General features: G+C 45.8%; 1 protein-coding gene across 1 annotated transcript in view; it reads right to left on the reverse strand.

Moving 5' to 3' along the window:
- Nucleotides 1–8,257: 8,257 nt before the first annotated feature.
- The window catches only part of LOC137562849 (G protein-coupled receptor kinase 5-like), a 139,923-nt gene continuing 123,239 nt past the window's right edge, over nt 8,258–24,941 (reverse strand). The window contains exons 10-16 of the mRNA XM_068274606.1: nt 23,876–23,913; nt 16,308–16,397; nt 16,003–16,211; nt 15,187–15,324; nt 14,200–14,337; nt 11,024–11,155; nt 8,258–8,754 (exon numbers count right to left, since the gene is read on the reverse strand). Of these exons, the coding sequence (XP_068130707.1) occupies nt 8,656–8,754; nt 11,024–11,155; nt 14,200–14,337; nt 15,187–15,324; nt 16,003–16,211; nt 16,308–16,397; nt 23,876–23,913 (844 nt within the window). The 3' untranslated portion in view covers nt 8,258–8,655. The remainder of the gene's footprint in view (nt 8,755–11,023; nt 11,156–14,199; nt 14,338–15,186; nt 15,325–16,002; nt 16,212–16,307; nt 16,398–23,875; nt 23,914–24,941) is intronic.

Here is a 24,941-nt window from a genome sequence, read left to right on the forward strand (position 1 = left end):
CCGGGGATTTGGGGGGTCTAAACCCCTCGTTTTGAGGCGGGGATACAGCGATTTACTTCTGATGAGACTACTGAAGCGAACAACAAGGTAAAAATGGCAAATTTTATTCGCTTCAGAAAAATGACAAATATGGCAGCCTCCATATCTCTCCCACTTCAGGTGTACTTAAAGGAATTGTCAGCCAAATAATGCTGACCTCTGATATACTTACCCTGGGCTTCCTTCAGCCCCTTGCAGCTGACATGTCCCTCACAGCATCTCCGCTCGCAGCGGCCGGCCACGTTGTCCGCAGTGTACTGCGCAGGCACAGAACTACTACGCAGTACACTGCGAACAACGTGGACTTCGTTGCCAGTGGCACTCGCACAGGCGCAGTAGAGGACAACCTCAAGGTCGGCCTCTGCACCAGCGGGGACCCTGTGTCGGCGGCTGAGCGCAGAGCTGCGGCGTGAGACATGTTGGCTGCAAGGGAATGGAGGAAGCCCCGGGTACATTTATCATGGGGCAGCATTATTTGGCTCAGTGTCCTTGATTTATTAAGATACTCCTGTGCAGTGGTTATTATTGCCTTGCTGCCCTAAAGACCAAGGTTCAACTACTGCCTAAGGCCTGGAACCCACTAGCAGCACTTTTCTAAGCCTTTTGAAAGCGCTTGTGATTTGAAAAGCTCTTGCTAATGTAATGCTATGGGTGAGCTCACTTAAAGGATGGGATTTTTTTTTTTTTTTGCATTATTCAGTAGCGCACTTCCTCTTTCAAGTCGGAAGGTGGAAGCGTGGAAGTGAGTGGTGGAACTTGGCTTTCATTACGCCTATGCCGCGTAATGGAACGCAGGCATCCCAAAGACTTCTGGGTAAGTTGCCTGAGGTCACACCTGAAGTCATTAGACTTCATTTGAATTCCGAATTAGAGTGCACCTGGACTGGAAAGCCCCATGCCTGCTTGGCAGTGTGAAAGGTGGACCAGCTCTTTATTGTAATGAATAGAGTGCACTGCTGTCAACACTGCCACCTAGCGGCCAATGGGAACGGTAGTGCAATGTGAACAAATCAAGCTATGGCGTAACTACAATTCATGGAGACCCTCCCTAGCAAAACTTTGATAAGGGTCCTCAATGTCACACCCATTCCTTTTGGGCCCCCTTGCGATCACAGGTGCCGCTCTTCTCTAGTTACGCCCCTGAAATCATGTCCCAGCACCTATTTGGCTCCACGGCCTGTGGAAGCAGGTATCTGAGGCATCTTAGATTTCTGCACGGCTTTCATTATGCCTATGGTGCGTAATGGAATGCAGACGCCCCGATGACTTCCAGGTAAGTTAAACCCCGTTGCCTGTGGTCACACCAGAAGTCATTATACTTCATTTGAATTCTGAATTTGAGTCTGGACTCGAAAGTCCATGCCTGCTGCCAAGTAGGCCAGAGCAGAGTATTGGCACTGAATGTACACAGAGCCTCAGCTTTTCACATCACTGGGTGCCAGTGCTTGCAGGTGGGGGAGGTACTGGGGGTTTGAAATTATCTTATGATGAAGCCAATTGGCTGTTCGTGCATTTGTTTTCAAGGGGGGTGGGGGAGGGAAACTTTCTTACACTGCTTTGCGCACACCTGGGTACTTGCAACAATGGAACCTAGTGCAACAGTCACCTGTTCTGCAATAAGGTGTCTCTCATTCATCAACATATGGCAGCCTTGGCGGTATAAATGAAGAAAAATTTTTTCCCAACTCTTCCAGTCACTAGAGGGAGCAGTCATTACATAGCTAGACAGCCATGACTTGTATACCAGCTGTGCCCTCTGCAAGCCAGAATAATCAGGAGCAGTTTCTCTTCTCTTCACTATCCACACTTTGAATCTTATGCTGGGTACATACGATGCGTTTTTTCTGTCGATTTTCCCGCCGATTGATTTCTGATTTGATTTTCCGATTCAGTTCTGTTATCTTTTCTCTATTTCCATTCACTTCTATTAGAAATCGAAAACAAGATCGGACATGTTGGAAATTTTCTATTGAACCATCTAACTAACACAACAATTGTATGGTGTGTACCTAGCATTACCCTTTTGTGCATCAAACTCCTGCGCTATTGAAAATATTATGCAAAGTAATGAATAAATTATTGCAAATAAATGTAGTAAAATAAAAGGGGTGGGGCTATAACGCTGGGGTCGAGGAGAGATTTAGGAGGAGAAACTACTTTAGGTCATAACTTCTTAGAAGCGGACATGTGTAATGTTCAATTTACACTGGATATATGCTTTAATATCCATCCCAGGCAATCAGATTGCCATGAGCAGGTTTCATCAATCGTTTCGGCTGCCCTCTCTGTGGATTTAGCCATATTGCAGGGTTTGAGGTCGACTTCAATACTGTGTAATTTACTTCAGTACCATTTAATTCATGGCTATCCAACTGGCGTCCCAAACTCACTTGCCTGGATTATTTTTTGCGTTAGTCCCCCTCCTCTGGCAGGCCCACCTTTTATTTGTGCTTGGCTCTGCCCCCCGAAACCAGGACCATTGATGCTCTGCCCCCTCCAGCCGAAAACTATGGTGCTAGACACACCCCCTGCCCATGAAGTCGGACAGCTCTGTTCTAATTCATCAAATACTAATAATCAGAGACACAAGTTACTGATATTATCGAACCTTGAGGAATGTTCTGTCAGAATGACACTGGGATAAAACAAAATGGCTTCTTATTAATCCTCCTTTTTATGCATTACCAATTCATAAAAAAAATTATACAGAACAAAACAAAGAAATGCATTTACTGTATTGCCACAATGGGACTGTTGAATTAAACCTGTGAACTTTGTAAAAGGAAAAAAAATACTTACCTCAGGAGAGCAAAGCCTCTGGATCCTAAAGAGGCTTCCCTCGTCCATCAGCCCTGTTCCAGCACAGGCACCCCCGAAGAGTGGCCTTCCTGCGCATGCACACTAGCTCCACCCCGCTTGTGCTCCAGCATAAATTGCTAAGCCCTTTTGGGTCTGTATTAGTGCGTAGGCAGCTTGCGCCTGTACATTAGCTCTGACCTGGCCAAGCTTTATCCTAAGAAACCTGAGCGGGGTGGCGTTAGTTGACATGCGCAAGCTCAAGCATCTAAAAGTTCTTTTTGAGGGATCCTAGTGCTGGAACGGGGCTGCAGACGAAAGGTCTCTTTAGGATCTAGAAGCTTTCCCCTCCCCAGGCAAATCACACTACAGGCACTTTTTTTTGCTACAGGTGCACTTTAAAGCTAGTAGTGTAATGGTTAAGGATAGTTTAATGGTTAAGGGCTCCGCCTTTGACACAGGAGACCTGGGATCGAATCTCTGCTCCTCCTGTTCAGTAAGCCAGCACCAATTCAGTAGGAGTCTCAACACTGCTACTGTCTATAGAGCGCATCCTAGTGGCTGCAGCTCTGGCTCTTTGAGAAAAGCGCAATATAAATATTCTGCGTTTGTTGTCAGTGTAAAGCTGATCTCCAGACACAGGAAAAATTAGAACTTAATCCAGTTATGTATTCTGTATGGAACAATGAAGGCAAGTCATAATTCATTCAAGGACCATACACACGCATATTTAAAGTCAGCTGAGGTGGGCAATGACAGCCTCAGCCAATAATCCAGCGTGTGCACAGTAGCCCTCGAAGAGCGACAGACGCTAGGCTAGCAATCCGCCAGGTGGCTCAATGCAGCCAGGCGACTGCCAATTTCTTGACGTCATGTCTGCGCCATTCTGTCAGCCCTCCGCATCCCCACATATCAACAGAACGAGTCTTCAGCTATACAGGGATCGGGTCCCTTTCCCTATGCTTCCCCCAAGCTTCAACAGATTTCCCACAATACCAGAACTGCTAAGAGGAAATCCATGTTAAAAAAACAAAAACAAAAACATAAGCGCCTGAAATAGTTCAAAGAAAGTAGGGTTTTTTTTTTACACACAAAATGTAAAGAATTTTCCTGTACCAAATGTGGCTACAAATGTTACCGTAAATGAAACCTGAAGTAAGAGTGATGTACTTCCTTTTATACAAAGCAAAGTACCTGTCTGTCCTGCCATTCCTCTGCCTCTAATACTTTTAGCCATAGACCCTGAACAAGCATGCAGCAGATCACGTGCTCTGACCGAAGTCTGACTAGATTGGTTGCATGCTTGTTTCAGGTGTGTGATTCAGACACTACTGATGCCAAAATGATAAAAAGCACTGCTAGGAAACTGGTATTGTTTTAACCACCTTAGCGGTATGGACGAGCTCAGCTCGTCCAGTACCGCCAGAGGGTGCCGCTCAGGCCCTGCTGGGCCGATTTTCATCAAATAAAAAGCAGCACACGCAGCCGGCACTTTGCCAGCCGCGTGTGCTGCCTGATCGCCGCCGCTCTGCGGCGATCCGCCGCGAGCAGCGGCGAAAGAGGGTCCCCCCCAGCCGCCTGAGCCCTGTGCAGCCGGAACAAATAGTTCCGGCCAGCGCTAAGGGCTGGATCGGAGGCGGCTGACGACTGGTCAGTGATTGACCAATCATAATTGAAAGTGTGTACAAGGCATTACAGAATACACCGATTGTCAGCAACCAGTTTTCCACAGAAGCTCACAATCTAATATTTCTACCACAGTTAGGGTGCCCATACATTACTCGATTTTCAATCGAGCGATTAAGCGACCAATTTGATTGGGCGATCAATAACAGCATGGTTGATGGAAAGTCGATCGACTAGTGGCCCACACACTACAAGCGAGATCCTATGCGTTTGTCCTTCACTAATTGAGCTGAACGAAGTTGGTGCCTCCATACTCTGGACACCAAAAATCCATTCGGTCTTCATCCAAATCATGTGAACAGAAGCGGATTTCTCTACGATCGGCCAATATTTTCCATTCTGCTCAATTCGACCAGATATCGACCAATTTCCGTCAATCGAGCAGAATGGAAAATAATCCATACTACCCCGAGCCAATAAAGTGATCAATTCTAAAGGTCGATGGAGCAGGAAAATCGAGGTGGCTATACATGACTTCATCTTCCTGCTCGATCAACCAATCAATCATTTTATCAGATCGGAGGAGAATCAATTATGTTCCACTCTGCCGGCGGTGATCGGAGGGAGGGGGGCATCATGTAGCTAGCGCTAGGCTAGCTACATGATAGAAAAAAAAAAATGTTGCAAAAAAAAAAAAAAAAAAAACGGAATCAAACCGCCAGGGAGGTTAAAGAGAGACGGAAGCGAAAATTTTGATATTTTTACCTTATAAATTGGCTTCAGTCCTCATCAGAAGTAAACCGCCGCATACCAGCCGCAAAACGAGCGCTTTAGACACCCCAAATCCCCCGGAAGGGGAGGGGGGACAATCTGGCCGGCACTTCCTGAAAGAGGCAGAGCTTTCAGCTGTAGCTTTGCCTCTACTGCTGTCAATCACGGCAGATCGCCGCCTCTCCCCGCCCCTCTCATTCTTACTTCACAGAGAGAGGCGGAGATCCGTGCGGCGATTGACGCCAGGAGAGGCAGTGCTGAAGCTGAAAGCTCTGCCTCTCAGCGCAGCAAAATCCACGACCAAGATGGTCGTGGATCTTTGCCCGGGGATTTGGGGGGTCTAAACCCCTCGTTTTGAGGCGGGGATACAGCGATTTACTTCTGATGAGACTACTGAAGCGAACAACAAGGTAAAAATGGCAAATTTTATTCGCTTCAGAAAAATGACAAATATGGCAGCCTTCATATCTCTCCCACTTCAGGTGTACTTAAAGGAATTGTCAGCCAAATAATGCTGACCTCTGATATACTTACCCTGGGCTTCCTCCAGCCCCTTGCAGCTGACATGTCCCTCACAGCATCTCCGCTCGCAGCGGCCGGCCACGTTGTCCGCAGTGTACTGCGCAGGCACAGAACTACTACGCAGTACACTGCGAACAACGTGGACTTCGTTGCCAGTGGCACTCGCACAGGCGCAGTAGAGGACAACCTCAAGGTCGGCCTCTGCACCAGCGGGGACCCTGTGTCGGCGGCTGAGCGCAGAGCTGCGGCGTGAGACATGTTGGCTGCAAGGGAATGGAGGAAGCCCCGGGTACATTTATCATGGGGCAGCATTATTTGGCTCAGTGTCCTTGATTTATTAAGATACTCCTGTGCAGTGGTTATTATTGCCTTGCTGCCCTAAAGACCAAGGTTCAACTACTGCCTAAGGCCTGGAACCCACTAGCAGCACTTTTCTAAGCCTTTTGAAAGCGCTTGTGATTTGAAAAGCTCTTGCTAATGTAATGCTATGGGTATGAGCTCACTTAAAGGATGGGATTTTTTTTTTTTTTTGCATTATTCAGTAGCGCACTTCCTCTTTCAAGTCGGAAGGTGGAAGCGTGGAAGTGAGTGGTGGAACTTGGCTTTCATTACGCCTATGCCGCGTAATGGAACGCAGGCATCCCAAAGACTTCTGGGTAAGTTGCCTGAGGTCACACCTGAAGTCATTAGACTTCATTTGAATTCCGAATTAGAGTGCACCTGGACTGGAAAGCCCCATGCCTGCTTGGCAGTGTGAAAGGTGGACCAGCTCTTTATTGTAATGAATAGAGTGCACTGCTGTCAACACTGCCACCTAGCGGCCAATGGGAACGGTAGTGCAATGTGAACAAATCAAGCTATGGCGTAACTACAATTCATGGAGACCCTCCCTAGCAAAACTTTGATAAGGGTCCTCAATGTCACACCCATTCCTTTTGGGCCCCCTTGCGATCACAGGTGCCGCTCTTCTCTAGTTACACCCCTGAAATCATGTCCCAGCACCTATTTGGCTCCACGGCCTGTGGAAGCAGGTATCTGAGGCATCTTAGATTTCTGCACGGCTTTCATTATGCCTATGGTGCGTAATGGAATGCAGACGCCCCGATGACTTCCAGGTAAGTTAAACCCCGTTGCCTGTGGTCACACCAGAAGTCATTATACTTCATTTGAATTCTGAATTTGAGTCTGGACTCGAAAGTCCATGCCTGCTGCCAAGTAGGCCAGAGCAGAGTATTGGCACTGAATGTACACAGAGCCTCAGCTTTTCACATCACTGGGTGCCAGTGCTTGCAGGTGGGGGAGGTACTGGGGGTTTGAAATTATCTTATGATGAAGCCAATTGGCTGTTCGTGCATTTGTTTTCAAGGGGGGTGGGGGAGGGAAACTTTCTTACACTGCTTTGCGCACACCTGGGTACTTGCAACAATGGAACCTGGTGCAACAGTCACCTGTTCTGCAATAAGGTGTCTCTCATTCATCAACATATGGCAGCCTTGGCGGTATAAATGAAGAAAAAATTTTTCCCAACTCTTCCAGTCACTAGAGGGAGCAGTCATTACATAGCTAGACAGCCATGACTTGTATACCAGCTGTGCCCTCTGCAAGCCAGAATAATCAGGAGCAGTTTCTCTTCTCTTCACTATCCACACTTTGAATCTTATGCTGGGTACATACGATGCGTTTTTTCTGTCGATTTTCCCGCCGATTGATTTCTGATTTGATTTTCCGATTCAGTTCTGTTATCTTTTCTCTATTTCCATTCACTTCTATTAGAAATCGAAAACAAGATCGGACATGTTGGAAATTTTCTATTGAACCATCTAACTAACACAACAATTGTATAGTGTGTACCTAGCATTACCCTTTTGTGCATCAAACTCCTGCGCTATTGAAAATATTATGCAAAGTAATGAATAAATTATTGCAAATAAATGTAGTAAAATAAAAGGGGTGGGGCTATAACGCTGGGGTCGAGGAGAGATTTAGGAGGAGAAACTACTTTAGGTCATAACTTCTTAGAAGCGGACATGTGTAATGTTCAATTTACACTGGATATATGCTTTAATATCCATCCCAGGCAATCAGATTGCCATGAGCAGGTTTCATCAATCGTTTCGGCTGCCCTCTCTGTGGATTTAGCCATATTGCAGGGTTTGAGGTCGACTTCAATACTGTGTAATTTACTTCAGTACCATTTAATTCATGGCTATCCAACTGGCGTCCCAAACTCACTTGCCTGGATTATTTTTTGCGTTAGTCCCCCTCCTCTGGCAGGCCCACCTTTTATTTGTGCTTGGCTCTGCCCCCCGAAACCAGGACCATTGATGCTCTGCCCCCTCCAGCCGAAAACTATGGTGCTAGACACACCCCCTGCCCATGAAGTCGGACAGCTCTGTTCTAATTCATCAAATACTAATAATCAGAGACACAAGTTACTGATATTATCGAACCTTGAGGAATGTTCTGTCAGAATGACACTGGGATAAAACAAAATGGCGTCTTATTAATCCTCCTTTTTATGCATTACCAATTCATAAAAAAATTATACAGAACATAAAACAAAATAAACAAAAACACAGCTTGTATACTTCCATGAGCTTAGCATAAAACAAGTCCCAGCAGTGATCTGCTTACAGTTTAAAGGGGAAAAAACAAAAATAAACTTTTTTTGAAATCTCACCCCTGTGGGGGAGTCACCTCCCAGCAGGTATATAAATTTCCCATAAGTCCTTTTGGTCTTGAAGACCTAAAATATATTTACATATATATTTATATTTTTCCTGTAAAAAGTTTGCACAGAGTTCAAGGCTAGACCTGAGAAAACAGGAAGGACGGAGGAGGGGTCTCGGGGCGGTTTACGGTAAAACGGTGGGCTGCACCAGAGCCTTTTAGAGTATCCCGTCAAGATGACGCATTGGCTGTTGGCGTCCTGCTTTGGAAGTGGTGGTTTGTGGTGTTGGCGTTGGAGACGGAAGAGTCATTGGCCGCATAATCTGTTGGCTGAAAGCAAAACAAAAAAATGCATTTACTGTATTGCCACAATTGGACTGTTAAATTAAACCTGTGAACTTTGTAAAGGAAAAAAATACTTACCTCAGGAGAGCAAAGCCTCTGGATCCTAAAGAGGCTTCCCTCGTCCATCAGCCCTGTTCCAGCACAGGCACCCCTGAAGAGTGGCCTTCCTGCGCATGCACACTAGCTCCACCCCGCTTGTGCTCCAGCATAAATTGCTAAGCCCTTTTGGGTCTGTGTTAGTGCGTAGGCAGCTTGCGCCTGTACATTAGCTCTGACCTGGCCAAGCTTTATCCTAAGAAACCTGAGCGGGGTGGCGTTAGTTGACATGCGCAAGCTCAAGCATCCAAAAGTTCTTTTTGAGGGATCCTAGTGCTGGAACGGGGCTGCAGACGAAAGGTCTCTTTAGGATCTAGAAGCTTTCCCCTCCCCAGGCAAATCACACTACAGGCACTTTTTTTGCTACAGGTGCACTTTAAAGCTAGTAGTGTAATGGTTAAGGAAAGTGTAATGGTTAAGGGCTCCGCCTCTGACACAGGAGACCTGGGATCGAACCTCTGCTCCTCCTGTTCAGTAAGCCTGTACCTATTCAGTAGGAGTCTCAACACTGCTACTGTCTATAGAGCGCATCCTAGTGGCTGCAGCTCTGGCTCTTTGAGAAAAGCGCAATATAAATATTCTGCGTTTGTTGTCAGTGTAAAGCTGATCTCCAGACGCAGGAAAAATTAGAACTTAATCCAGTTATGTATTCTGTATGGAACAATGAAGGCAAGTCATAATTCATTCAAGGACCATACACACGCATATTCAAAGTCAGCTGAGGTGGGCAATGACAGCCTCAGCCAATAATCCAGCGTGTGCACAGTAGCCCTCGAAGAGCGACAGACGCTAGGCTAGCAATCCGCCAGGTGGCTCAATGCAGCCAGGCGACTGCCAATTTCTTGACGTCACGTCTGCGCCATTCTGTCAGCCCTCCGCATCCCCACATATCAACAGAACGAGTCTTCAGCTATACAGGGATCGGGTCCCTTTCCCTATGCTTCCCCCAAGCTTCAACAGATTTCCCACAATACCAGAACTGCTAAGAGGAAATCCATGTTAAAAAAACAAAAACAAAAACATAAGCGCCTGAAATAGTTCAAAGAAAGTAGGTTTTTTTTTTTTTTTTTTTTTTTTTACACACAAAATGTAAAGAATTTTCCTGTACCAAATGTGGCTACAAATGTTACCGTAAATGAAACCTGAAGTAAGAGTGATGTACTTCCTTTTAAACAAAGCAAAGTACTTGTCTGTCCTGCCATTCCTCTGCCTCTAATACTTTTAGCCATAGACCCTGAACAAGCATGCAGCAGATCACGTGCTCTGACCGAAGTCTGACTAGATTGGTTGCATGCTTGTTTCAGGTGTGTGATTCAGACACTACTGATGCCAAAATGATAAAAAGCACTGCTAGGAAACTGGTATTGTTTTAACCACCTTAGCGGTATGGACGAGCTCAGCTCATCCATTACCGCCAGAGGGTGCCGCTCAGGCCCTGCTCATCAAATAAAAAGCAGCACACGCAGCCGGCACTTTGCCAGCCGCGTGTGCTGCCTGATCGCCGCCGCTCTGCGGCGATCCGCCGCGAGCAGCGGCGAAAGAGGGTCCCCCCCAGCCGCCTGAGCCCTGTGCAGCCGGAACAAATAGTTCCGGCCAGCGCTAAGGGCTGGATCGGAGGCGGCTAACGTCAGGACGTCGGCTAACGTCCATGACGTCACTCCGCTCATCGCCATGGCGACGAGGAAAGCCAAACAAGGAAGGCTGCTCATTGCAGCCTTCCTTGTTACTTATGCTTGCCGGAGGCGATCAGAAGAACGCCTCCGGAGCGCCCTCTAGTGGGCTTTCATGCAGCCAACTTTCAGTTGGCTGCATGAAATAGTTTTGTTTTTTTATTAAAAAAAAAAAAACCTCCCGCAGACACCCTGGCGATCTCAATAGAACGCCAGTGTGGATAAAGGAAATAAATATAGCAGCTTCCATATCCCTCTTGCTTCAGGTTCCCTTTAACAGCACCTTAGGGAAATACTTTTTTTTAACAATGAATAAAGAATTGTACCGTAGGAATAAAATGTGCATGAATAAGTTGCGTTAATTGTATTTATTTCAGTGGCATCAGAGACAGGAGATATATGCCGACGATGGCCCACATGTTCCCTCCATACTAAGAATCCACTGTCTACCCCCTGCAGAGGCAGCATAAGCCGCCATATATACTCACATGCCTTCTGAAGATCCTTTGGAGTAGGCTACGTTTTGGCGGCTCTGGAAGCAGTCTCCAGTCCAGATCTGGAGAAGGTGTCCCATTTGGTCCAAAGAGGTTGAGGTCCTTGAAGCACTCAGTCTCGATCATCTATGGATGTACACAGACAGAGTGACTTCCATACACAATTCTTGAGCAACATGTAATGTGCTTACAACATGTCCTACATACTAAACAAAAGGGTCCACATTGCCAAGCAGTTTCAGTAGGTTCCTTGCTGTGGGTGCTTTGTTTATGGGAAACAGAACAACTTAACCTTTTGGGGACCGATTTAGTTTGATCTACGCCCAGCAGGTGGTGCTGCCGCCATGACTAGACGCCGATTCAACGTCCACGCTAACGAACCGACTTGACGTGATCGTGCGCACCGGAGAGGGGAGATTAACCATTTCAGCCCGCGGGGATTTTTCACCTTATGCATCAGAGCAATTTTCACCTCCCATTCATTCGCTAATAACTTTATCACTACTTATCACAATTTATTGATCTATATCTTGTTTTTTACGCCACTAATTAGGCTTTCTTTGGGTGGTACATTTTGCTAAGAATTATTTTTGTATAAATGCATTTTAACAGGATTAATAAGAAAAAAAAATGGAAAAAATTCATGATTTCTCAGTTTTCGGCCATTCTAGCTTTAAAATAATCTACGCTACCATAATTAAAACCCAGTGTTCTCCCCAGGCTCTTTTAGCCGGGTGCTCCACGCAGCTAGTTTTGGTGTCCACCCGGCTGTCTTTGGCTAACCTCCTTCCATGCTGTAAGCAGAGTTGCTCACAGAAGCACTGGCCCTGCATGCTCATCTCACCCCACCCAGCTACTATTTCATGCCACCCGGCTGGAAAAAATTTCTGGGGAGAACACTGAAAACCTATGTATTTTATTTGCCAGTTTGTCCCGGTTATGACACCATTTCAATTTTGATAAAAAGTTCAGACCCTTAAAGAGAGTCTGAAGCGAGAATAAATCTCGCTTCAGACCTCAGAGTTAGCAGGGGCATGTGTGCCCCTGCTAAACCGCCGCTATCCTGCGGCTTAAACGGGGGTCCCTGATCCCCCAAATCCCCTCCGTAATGTGGGGGAGCGCTTCCTGGTTGGGGCAGGGCTAACCGCCGCAGCCCTGCCCCACGCGCGTCTGTCAGCACGTATCTCCGCCTCTCCCCCGCCCCTCTCAGTCTTCCTTCACTGAGAGAGGCGGGGGAGAGGCGGCGATGCGTCGCTGATAGCTGGCGCTGAGAGGCAGGGCTGCAGCCGTTAGCCCTGCCTCAAGACCGGCAAAATCTACGACCAAGTTGGTTGTAGGTTTTGCAGGGGGGGGGGGAGGAGAGGCGGCGATGCGCCGCTGACAGACGCGACTGGAGGCAGGGCTGCAGCAGTTAGCCCTGCCTCCAGGAGCGACCAAGTCTGCGACCAAGTGCCGCAGTTAGGGGTTTGGGGGTCAAGGGACCCCCGTTTAGCAGCGCTATTGCGGCGGTTTAGCAGGGGCACACCTGCCCCTGCTAACTATGAGCTCTGAAGCGAGATTTATTCTCGCTTCAGAGTCTCATTGAGTAACTTTTTATGTCTTTTTTTTTATTGTAATTTTTTTTCCCTTTTCCATTAAACATTTTATTTGGGTAATATTTTGGTGTGGGAAATAAACAGTTAAAGGAATACTGTAGGGGGGTCGGGGGAAAATGAGTTGAACTTACCCGGGGCTTCTAATGGTCACCCGCAGACATCCTGTGCCCGCGCAGCCACTCACCAATGCTCTGGCCCCGCCTCCGGTTCACTTCTGGAATTTCAGACTTTAAAGTCTGAAAACCCCTGCATTGCCGTATCCTCGCTCCCGCTGACGTCACCAGGAGCATACTGCGCAGTCACAGACCATACTAGGCCTGTGCAGTGCGCTCCTGGTGACGTCAGCGGGTGTGAGGATACGGCAATGCAGGCGCAGTGGTTTTCAGACTTTAAAGTCTGAAATTGAAGAAGTGAACTGGAGGCGGGGCCGGAGCATCGGTGAGTGACTACACGGGCACAGGGTGTCTGTGGGGGACCATTAGAAGCACCGGGTAAGTTCAACTGATTTTCCCCCGACTCCCCTACAGTAGTCCTTTAATTTTTAATGCTATTATATGTGTAAATTGTAATGTAAAAAATATGTAGATGTAGTTTTACTATTTGGCCACAAGATGGCCACCTTGAATTTTTTTCCCCCTCCTTGTGCTTCTCCCTAAGCAGAAGCCCAAGGGGGATGCGGAAATTTTTACGGCAGAAAGACTGAAGCCTCTTGTAAGAGCGCTTCGGTTTTTCTGCTGGGGACACGGATCGGTGATTGGGAACCATGTTCCCGTTCACTGATCCCAGGGCTACCGGGGGACACCATGGGGGCACGCCCGCGATCGCGCACGGGAGCACGCCACCGCAGCAGAGCAGCCACTCGGACGTGAGCTTCACGTCCGGCCGGCAGAAATGGTTAAGCTGTCATATGACAGCTGACATCTCACTTAAGTGATCAGCAGCCATTGTGAATGGCAGCTGATCATGTTATCACTACGATCGCCAGCGGATCGTAGTGATCAAGTTGATAGCTGCGGCAGTAGGGGGGAAAGAAGAGGATAAACTCATCTCCCGGCCGTTACCGCGACAATCGGCGCTCCATACTGCTCTTGCCGGCATCTCTGCTCCTTCTGACGTCAGCGCCGGGTCCCGGCTTGATTCAAACCGCGACCCGGAACTGAGCGGCAGTAGGAGCAGAGATGCCTCTTAAACAATACCGGTTGCCTGGCAGCACTGTTGATCTATTTGGCTGTGGTAGTGTCTGAAATACACCAGAAACAAGCATGCAGCTAATCCAGTTAGATCTGACAATAATGTCAGAAACGCCTGATCTGCTGCATGCTTGTTCAGAGTCTATGGCTAAAAGACTTAGAGGCAGAGGATCGGCAGGATAGCCAGGCAACTGGTGTTGCTTAAAAGGAAATAAATATAGCAGCTTTCATATCTCTCTCGCTTCAGCTGCCCTTTAAGTCTAGAGAGGACTTGAAGCAATATTTTCAGGGTATATGGTGTTCATTTTAGGATATGATGAGCATTGATCCCTATACTGTCATTTTATTTGCGATGGACTAGTCTGGTATAAAAACTTACGCTCACCTCATTCTGCCAGGGGATTGGCACACATCCCGTGGCAAACTTGGCATAAAAGTCATTGTCCGTTTTGTCTAAATTGACTCCTTTTACCGTTGAAAACTGCTCAATGTCCAGTACGTCCTTGCAATACACCGCCCGGGGCTGTGAAGAGACAAACACAAGAGTTCACTTACTACAATTCTACACCGAGTACCCAGTCCAGCTAGGGAGGACCCAAACTACCAGAAATGATGTAGTCAGCCCCAAACCCCCTAATAAAAAAGCATGTAAGGTACATGGTTTCCTACTGTTTCCTACTCATAGTCCAACCCCAGAAAAAAAAAAAAAAAGTGACTTGCCTTGCCAGCAGTTAAGATGCCAGCAACTCTAAAAATTTAGGGGCCGGTTCACACTGGCTAGAACCAGCGTTAAATGACGCAACAGTGCTCACAATGTTTACCATTGTTCACACAAACGCTGTCCTAAATCCCGTAGTTTCTTTTTGTCTTGTTTAGTCCTGGAAGCTACATTACCCCACACCCCTAACAATGCCATAGGCTATTTTTTTTGAATATAGATATACATATGCACAGAGGGAGATACCACAATGCAATGAGGTGCACAGAAAGGAAACTGTCAGGACCTAGGTCCTGACATCACACTGTGGGAGGGGTTTCACCACAATATCAACCATAAAACCCCCCTCATGATCTGTTTTAGAAAAGGTAAAGATTTCTCATAAGAAATGGGGTATCAGCTACTGATTGGGAAGAAGTTAAATCCTTGGTAACAGTTCCTCTTTAAAGCCCAACAGGAACAGCCAATGGAAAAAGTTGATAAGGCGGGAAACTGAGTACAGCGTAGTACACAGTCAGCACAGAAACCCCAGACTGGTTAACCCTCCTCATCCTATGCAAAATCAAAAAGCCTTTGCCTGGAGGTAAGTCGTAAGGACCATGTATGAACCCCAAAGGAATGCTCTCATGCTGAGATGTTCTAAGTCATACTCACATCTGGCACGAAGGACGGCTTCATCATTCCCGCCTCCAGCCTCTTAAAGTTGATGTTCCTGAGAAATGGATGTAGCCTCACCTCGCTGGCGCCCTGCTCACTGCAGCCCAGCCTCTGCTTTGGGTCTTTGGATAATAGCTGTGGGCAGAACACAAGAATACATCACATGCACTTTCCTGCATGGCCGGCGGTTTCCTCAAGTCTTGGAAATCCAATTTTTACGAAGAACTGAACTGATCAGATCCTCTCTATGCTGAAACTACACTGTGGACACTGGCTGGTGGAAGGGCAAGGTTGGTGCTATGGAACCCATCATTGAGTACAGTTATTATCAGGACTCAGTAGAATGCCATTACATCTGTAGTGGGGAGAGTTAAAGCACATGTGAACTGCAAAGAATATGGAAGGTGACAGTCATTTCCTTTGAAAGGATACTTGAGTGGTCGTAAATTGTAAAAACGGGACTCTGAGCCGGAAATGCGTGTCCTTGATTGCCTGCTCATGGCCAAGGCGCTCTGCGTGTGCGCACTATGTATGTCTGCTTCAATAAAAGCAGGAAATAGACACACTGCACATTGATTGCAATATTTGTATTATCTGTAACAAAAAACATTTTCTTTAAAGGTTATTAGAGCAGAGAGGAAGTTCTGAGTTCAGGTCCACAAAAAAAGGACTATGGCAGCCTTTGCCCAGTTCCACCACAGATTTCTTTAAAACCCCTATCTGTAGGATCACATAATGTATTATCAGGCCACACATTTCTACATGAATGGTAGGCTTGAGAATGGTCTTGCTGCACATTCATGCAATTCTTACCATCTTACAAATGGATTTTGTATCTTCGGAGAACTTTTCAGAATAGACCTCTTGTTCCTCCTGGACCCGCTTCTCCACCTCTTCCCTTTTTACTCGCTCCTTTCGTGCGCGGAACGGTGATTGTCCCTCAATCATCTCATATATGAGGCAACCCAGCCCCCACCAGTCCGGGCTAAACGTATATCGCTCATTCTTAATGACTTCTGGAGCTGGAGGAACACAGGCAATGATGAACATCACAGCGGGTCTAGAGCAGTACGATCTCTCATCTGCAGACATTAGAACACATCAGGAAAGATACCTACCCATGTAGCCAACGGTTCCTACTCTTCCTCTAATGCTCTCTCCATCTGGAATTTTGATGGCCAGTCCTAAATCTGAGATCCGGATATGACCTAACATGAGAAAAAAAATTTATGAGTTACCCGTATGTTCCGGCGTATAGGACGACCCTCAACTTTTCCAGTTAAAATATAGTTTGGGATATACTCCCTGTATAAGACTACCCCTCTTCCAACGCACAACAAGTGAAAAAAAAACCAAAAAACAGATACTGGTGCTGTACTGTATGTGGTACCCAGTATATAACAGTATATAGGCAATTGACTGGTTGGATTAATCAACTCTTCCTAAGTGGATTGGTCAGCTCTCCTTATCGACCTGTTTATCAGAGCGGTATGGAAGAATAAAACACACCCCTTTCACCCTTCTGGCCCCCCCTGTATCTTATTTACCTCCTTCTCTGCCTCTCAGATCTCGCACATGTGCGCCTGCGCCGCTTCACTACAGTCCACAGCAGCGAGATCTGAGAGGCGGTAACAGGATAGGGCGTATCACCCGGCATCAATGACACCGGCGTATAAGACGACCTCTGACTTTTCAGAAGATTTTCAAGGCTTAAAAAGTAGATTTATATGCCAGAATATACAGTAGTTATATCAGAAATTTAAGCTGGTTTCTGGAGAGTTTTGTAGTAGGAACATAGACTTCTCCCTAATAACGCGATCTCTATGTACAGAATAAGTGACAGTGGAACATCTAGAGCGGTCTGATGCCCCAACGTGCTGATCAGTTGAAGAGTGACCAAAACCTAACATACACATGTTCTCAGAGTTAAATAATTTCATGAAGTGTTACTGGATTGTTACACTTGTAGTTTAAGCTTTTTAATTATTTTTTTTTCCTTCTATGAATTTGCAAAAGTTTTATATTCTTCAAAATGTGACACTAATCACTTGTCTGGCCACCTCATAGAAGACAAAAGGATTTTGTCAAATGGTTAATAGACATCTCTAGGCACAACAGAATTGCATGTTGATAACAGGAAAATCACAGGTCGATCGATGCCACAGTTGAGCTTTAAGGACAACTTTAATGAGAGGGATATGGAGGCTGCCATATTTATTTCCTTTTAAACAACACCAGTTGCCTGGCAGCTCTGCTACTCTATTTGGCTGCAGTCATGTCTGAATTAAACCAGAAACAAGCATGCAGCTAATCTTGTCAGATCTGACAATGTCAGACATACTTAATCTGCTGCATGCTTGTTCAGGGTCTATGGCTAAAAGTATTAGAGGCAGAGAATCAGCAGGGAAGCCAGGCAACTAGTATTTCTTAAAAGACAGTAAATATGGCAGCCTCTATATATCTTTCACGACAGTTGCCCCCCAAGTCAGAACAACGTTCCCATTCATTGATCTATGTCACCGGCAGAAAAACTGACGGCCTCTGGTATATTTCTGTGCAAAAAAAAAAAAGTTTTCTGTCCTAATGCTTCCTGGAAGTGAGGGAGTTCGCTTTCAGGACTTTTTGACTGTGGCCATCTTGTGGCCAAATAATAAAACTACACCCACATGCATTTTTTATTAAATAAACACATTACATTTAAAATGAACTGTTTACCTCCCACACCAAAAGTTACCCAAATAAAATTTTTAATAAAAAAACAAAAAAAAATTACAATTAAAACAAACAAACAAACAAAAGTTACTGGGTCTGAACTTTTTGAATATGCATGTCAAGAGAGTATATTACTATAATTTTTTTAAATTATAGGCTTGTAATTAATGATGGACGCAAATTGAAAAAATACACCTTTATTTCCAAATAAAATATCGGCGCCATAAATTGTGATAGGGACATAATTTAAACTGTTTAATAACCGGGACACATGGGCAAATAAAATACATGGGTTTTAATTAAGGTAGCATGTATTCATTTCAAACTATAATGGCCAAAATCGGAGAAATAATGCATTTTTTCCATTTCTTTCTTAATCTTCCTGTTAAAATGGATTTAGAATAAAATAATTCTTAGCAAAATGTACCACCCAAAGAAAGCCTAAATGGTGGTGGAATAAACAAGATATAGATCATTTTAGTGTGATAAGTAGTGATAGTTATTGGTGAATGAATGGGAGGTGAAAGTTGCTCGGATGCATAAGGTGAAACAACACTGTAGGCTGAAGTGGTTAAAGGGATACTGTAGGGGGGTCGGGGGAAAATGAGCTGAACTTACCCGGGGCTTCTAATGGTCCCCCGCAGACATCCTGTGTTGGCGCAGCCACTCACCGATGCTCCGGCCCCGCCTCCAGTTCACTTCTGGAATTTCTGACTTTAAAGTCAGAAAACCACTGCGCCTGCACGCCCATGTCCTCACTCCTGCTGATGTCACCAGGAGTGTACTGCGCAGACACAGACCATACTGGGCCTGCGCTGTGCGCTCTTGATGACATCAGCAGGATCGAGGACACGGCAACGCTGGCGCAGTGGTTTTCAGACTTTAAAGTCTGAAATTCCAGAAGTGAACCGGAGGCGGGGCCGGAGCATCGGTGAGTGGCTGCACCAACACAGGATGTCTGCGGGGGACCGTTAGAAGCCCCGGGTAAGTTCAACTCATTTTCCCCTGACCCCCCTACAGAATTCCTTTAAAGAGGAACTCCAGTGAAAATAATGTAATAAAAAAGTGCTTCATTTTACAATAATTATGTATAAATGATTTAGTCAGTGTTTGCCCATTGTAAAATATTTTAAATCCCTGATTTATATTCTGACATTTATCACATGGTGACATTTTTACTGCTGGCAAGTGATGTAGCTGCTGCTTGCTGTTTTGGCAGTTGGAAACAGCTGTAAACAGCTATTTCCCACAATGCAACAGGTTTCACAGACAGGAAACTGCCAAGAGTACGTACCACAATATCAGCCATACAGTGCCCCCGATGGTCTGTTTGTGAAAAGGAATAGATTTCTCATGTAAAAGGGGGTATCAGCTATTGATTGGGATAAAGTTCAATTCTTGGTTGGAGCTTCTCTTTAAAGAGACTCTGTAACATGAAAAACCTCCCCTGGGGGTACTCACCTCGGGTGGGGGAAGCCTCCGGATCCTAATGAGGCTTCCCACGCCGTCCTCTGTCCCACGGGGGTCTCGCTGCAGCCCTCCGAACAGCCGGCGACAGGCCCGACTGTGACTTCAATATTTACCTTTGCTGGCTCCAGCGGGGGCGCTGTGGCTGCTTTCGGCACGGAAATAGACGGAAATACCCGATCTCCGTCGGGTCCGCTCTACTGCGCAGGCGCCGGAAACTTGCGCCTGCGGAGTAGAGCAGACCCGACGGCGATCGGGTATTTCCGCCTACTTCGGAGCCAACAGCCGTCAGAGCGCCTGCGCAGGAGCCGGGAAGGTAAATATTGACGTCACCGCTGCGCGGAGGGCTGCAGCGAGACCCCCTGAGGGACGGAGGATGGCGTGGGAAGCCTCATTACGATCCGGAGGCTTCCCCCACCCGAGGTGAGTACCCCCCAGAGGACGTTTTGTCGTTACAGTTCCTCTTTAAAGAGAACCCGAGGTGGGTTTGAAGAATATTATCTGCATACAGAGGCTGGATCTGCCTATACAGCCCAGCCTCTGTTGCTATCCCAAACCCCCCTAAGGTCCCCCTGCACTCTGCAATCCCTACATAAATCACATCCACGCTGCTGACAAACAGCTTGTCAGAGCTGGCTGTGTTTATCTCTATAGTGTCAGTCTGCTGCTCTCCCCGCCTCCTGCAGAACTCCAGTCCCCGCCTGCATCCCTTCCCTCCCTGCTGATTGGAGGGAAGGGACGGGGGCAGGAGGCGGAGGAGCAGCTGAGACTGACACTACAGATGTAAACACAGCCTCACAGCATGGCTGTGATTTATGAGGGATTGCAGAGTGCAGGGGGACCTTAGTGGGGTTTGGGATAGCAACAGAGGCTGGGCTGTATAAGCAGATCCAGCCTCTGTATGCAGATAACATTCTTTAAACACACCTCAGGTTCTCTTTAAAGGAAGTATTCTAATATCCACTTTGTCCTTAATGGGAGTCTGTGGTATATATCCATTGAGAACATATTCAGAGATGAGCAAACAAAGTGTATAAGAGATGGTCATCAGGGAAACCGGTTTACATCAAAGCGTGTCCGGAAATCAGTCACATCCGCTGTGAGATTACACCAAAAGGGCAAGCAATAAAAATAATATAGGCTCAGCTATACTTCCTTCCCAAATCACAGTGGTGTATCCCCAGTGTGACTCAACCTCCCAGAATGCTGATGTCACAGATTGCTGTGCAAGCCTTGGATGACTCGCCTCTATGCACCAGTGAGCTGATGTCGGCTTTTATCACAATAAATGGCAGTGTGGAAACACAGACTCTATTGAGGGATAAACGTAAGCAGCGTGCAATCATTACAGGCTCATTACACTCAGAGAGCGGCTAATAAAACAGCTCCCGAGGCAGCCATAAGGTGGATTGCATTACACAAACCACATTCAGTCGTTTTCCACATACACAAGTCTGTCTTAAAAACAAAGTATTCATATCCACATAAGCAAGTCATTCAGATTGTAATGAAGGACTTTAGGACAGTTATTCAATAGGCACATTCCTTAAGGTCACGGATCTAAACTGATCACCTACAGCACAGTAATCTGGCATATTAATCTGATCATCACTAAAATGTATTTAGTGCTTTTCTCCTGTTGGACTCAAAGCACTTGAGAGCTGCAGCCACTAAGGGTGTGCTCAAAAAGCCTTCCTGCAGTGTTAGGGAGTCTTGCCCAAGGACTCCTTACTGAATAGGTACTGACCCTAGCCAGGATTTGAACTCTGGTCTCCCATGGCAAAGGCAGAGCCCTTATCCAATACACTATCAAGTACGTAGGCAGCTGATTCAGCATTTACCAGTGCAAGGTGTGGCATGAACAATGATCTATGGTGCCCAGTAAGGGCTTCTCCACACTGCAGGCATTTTCGGCTTTTTTTTTGCCCGCGTGCGGTTTTTAAAAGGCCCCCCCGACCGCGTGGACAATGAATGTCTATGAGACGGTTCATATCAGCGCGGGTCGTGCGCGGTGAAGGCATAGGAAAATAGGAAACCGCTTACAAAAGCACGCAGTAAGGTGACTGCGCTCGTGTTTTTAAGAATAAATACATATGTATTTATTCTTTTCCAGGTCAAAGAGTTCACTTCCTGACTTGCGTCAGGGAGTGAATTACAAAATCGCTCGGAAAAAACGCTTAGAAAACCGCTAAGCACAAAAACAAATCGCCTACCCAAGCGTCAAAAACCGCCCAACGCGGACAGCCCACAATGTGAACAAGGCCTTAGGGCCCTTTCACATCCGGTGAGGTATTTTTACCGCACCCCACCGTCACGCAACGAAAGTCTATGGAGAATTTCATACTGGGACGTTACGTTTTCACCACATCCCCAACGCAGTTGAGACGATCTGCATCGGCCAGGAAGTCATGTTAGTCTATGGCGACACGTGTATTTGTTAAAATTCACCGACATGTTGGTGCGGAAGCATATTTTAACAATACACCTCCATGCACTTTTGCATAATCCTGCATCCACTCAGAATTATTTGCATCTCATACATAGACCAATTACATTAGCCTACCAAAAATCCTTTTACAACGGAAGAACCATGCAAAAATGTAAAAGGTGTACAGTGGTTTTCAGAGAAGTCTACTACCCTACTCTATCAAAGAAATATAAAAAATATAGATATAAATACATTGGCTGTAGGGTCCCATATACCATTAAGGTCCTTTTCACACTTGTGCGCTTTACTAGTGCTTTCAGCCAGGGCTGTGGAGTCAGTACAAAAATCTTCCAACTCAGACGACTCAGTTTATGAAACCACCGACTCCGACTCCAGGTACCCAAAATGACTCAGTCTAATACTTACCAGGGCTGTGGATTTTGTACAAAAATAATCCGACTTAGACTCCTCAGTTTATAAAATCCCTGACTCAGACTCCAATTTCGATTCCGTGTACCCAAAATTGCTCCGACTCCAACTCAGACTCCACAGCTCTGCTTTCAGCATCGCTCAAAAGCGCTAGCATTTCGAAAAGCGCTTGTTCAATGTATTATCTATGCTTCTGTTCTCATCTAAGCGTTTAACGTTTTGCTGAAACGCAAATGTGTGGCATGCAGCATTTTCTGAGGGATTCTGAGTGATTGGCGTTTCAATGTTAAGTATTAGCTAATCACTTAAAAAACGCTTTCTATACAGTGAAAAATCGCTGGGAAAGCACTCAAACGCTGGAAAACTCCAGAAAATCGCTTTGCGCTTAGCGATTTTAGGTGTGAATGGGCCCTTAGGCATAACAGATCTCAAAATTCTTAATAGAAGAACTGTCTTTGTGATTTTCAAATAGGAAAAACATGATCATTTCTTAACTATTTTATAGGTTTTGCAGCATCGCCATGCCATACTGTTACATGCAGCTCCACAGTAAATGTTTTCTAAGCATACCTAAGTGACCTGTGACATGATGAGATAAACATAGGTACATATAGTATTATATACTATACTACTAAAACAATTGTAATCTGTTTTCCAGTACATAAAGTGTTAAGATTTGGCCAAAAGATAGCTCCCTCTGGACCAGATTATAGTGATCTATTCCTGTCACATTCTACACACAAGATTAATACATTTCCGAAAAAAAAGGGTGGGGGAAGGGGCGATGTTGAAGACCTGCAGAGGCGCACATTGAAAATTAGCGTGGCCACATTTTAGCGCAGGGTTAAGTGGAAAGATGGCTCAGCCTGGGCCAGATAAAAAAGTCAGGCACTGGCTATTGCCGACAGCCAGTTTACCCAGTCTATTTCTAAATTGAGCTCCGGCAAACGCCAACACTCAAATTCCACATTGAGCGCCACTGTAGCCGTAATTTTCATTATGGCCTATAGCGGCATCCAAATCACTGGCGCAGCTCTGCACTGAAATCAGCCGTCTTGCTTCAAAGTACTTGCAGCGGTGGAGAGAACTCACCTGTCTGGCCAGCGCACTGCTTCCCTTGTCCATCTACCTGGTGCCTGTTCTCTGTGACCTGGCGGCATGTCCATACTCATGTTACACACCCCGCCTTGTCACAGAAGAATGGCACCGGCGAGGATGAAGGGCACAGACTGTAGGGAGCTCCCCAGCCAGACAGGTGAGTGAACTGCACTGCTGCAAATACTCCCAGAGGAGCACTATTAGCTAGGAAAGGATGGGGGGGGGGGGGGGGGGGTGTCACAGACTATATGGCTCTGGCCCTAGTATAAAGTATACAACAAGACTTCTGCTGGGCATACACGGCTCGATTTTGACCCATTAAAGATGGCTCGATAGATAATTTCCGACATGTCCGATCTCCCGCCCAATCGTTTTGCCACTTGATTCCCGATGGCAGTGAATGGAAAAAGATAAGAAAAACAAGCGGAAGATAAGAGAATTGAATGCGGAATCGAGCGGGAGAATCGAGTGGCAAAATCGAGCCGTGTATTCCCTGCATAAAAGATGTTAATATTTTTACAGGGACACACAAGACAGAAGTCGAATACTTACCATCATCATCTAAGAGAATATTTTCTGGTTTCAGGTCCCTGAAAAAAAAAAAAAAGTATTAGAAAAATAAGTGTGCTAATAAAGTTGATAAAAAAAATCTGACGCTTTTAAAAGAACTCTGCTAGCGATGTCAATACAATGTTTCGCTTGTTGCAGTTTGAAGTTTACTTTTAAGCAGTGGCACCACAATCTTACAAAACATTAAAGACCTCCATAAAATAATTATTACGCGTTAACACCTTACTTTTATGCACCACCCATAAATCTATGAATGTAAAAATAGAACAAGATCAATTTTTTTTTAAGGAGAGCTCTGTAGTGCTATTGGATTGGGTATTTAAAGAGGACCAGAGATGAACTTTTACTCATTGCATAATTGTGTTCCTTTCCTATTGTTTATAGGGCATTCAAGCCAAATGCTTTTTTGTTTTTGTTTTAATACTCTAATTCCCTATAAACTAAATAAACCACTCCCACAGGTTTTCAGAGAGCCTTGGCAATAGCAAGGGCTCATGGGAGCTCAGTCTGGGCAGGAGGAGGAGGAGGTGTTACTAGCCATTGATTTCAGAGGCAGAGGGGAGGAGGGAGGGTTAGGATTTTTTCACAGGTTTAGTGATCAAGATACAGATAAGCCTGCCTCTGTGTAAGGTTTACAAACAACATGGCTGCTGTCATTGTATCACAGGAAGAAATCATTTTCTATTAAAACTGCTTGCAGCTAAATTTGCTGTGTAAAATATCTAAACTTTAGATAAGATATATAGACAAGTTACTTGTTATAGTTTGTTTTTTATCTCAGATCAGCTTTAAGGAGAATCCGAGGCTGCATAAAACAAAAATAGATATCGAAGAAAAGGGAAACCTCTGGAGACCGCCGATGCTGCCCGACACCGCGCTCCTCAGCTATACTGCGCCTGCACAAGTACAGCCACGCCTACGCAGTGACATGAGCCAATAGTGTATGAGCAGCTTCAGCTTACTGCACAGGCATGGCCATACTCGCGCACAGGAGCGTGGCCATTATAAAACGCAGCCAACAAGTTCTTATTGGACAAGTTCCAGGGAC

The sequence above is a fragment of the Hyperolius riggenbachi genome, chromosome 3, assembly GCF_040937935.1.
Source record: "Hyperolius riggenbachi isolate aHypRig1 chromosome 3, aHypRig1.pri, whole genome shotgun sequence".
NCBI classification, from domain to species: Eukaryota; Metazoa; Chordata; class Amphibia; order Anura; family Hyperoliidae; genus Hyperolius; species Hyperolius riggenbachi.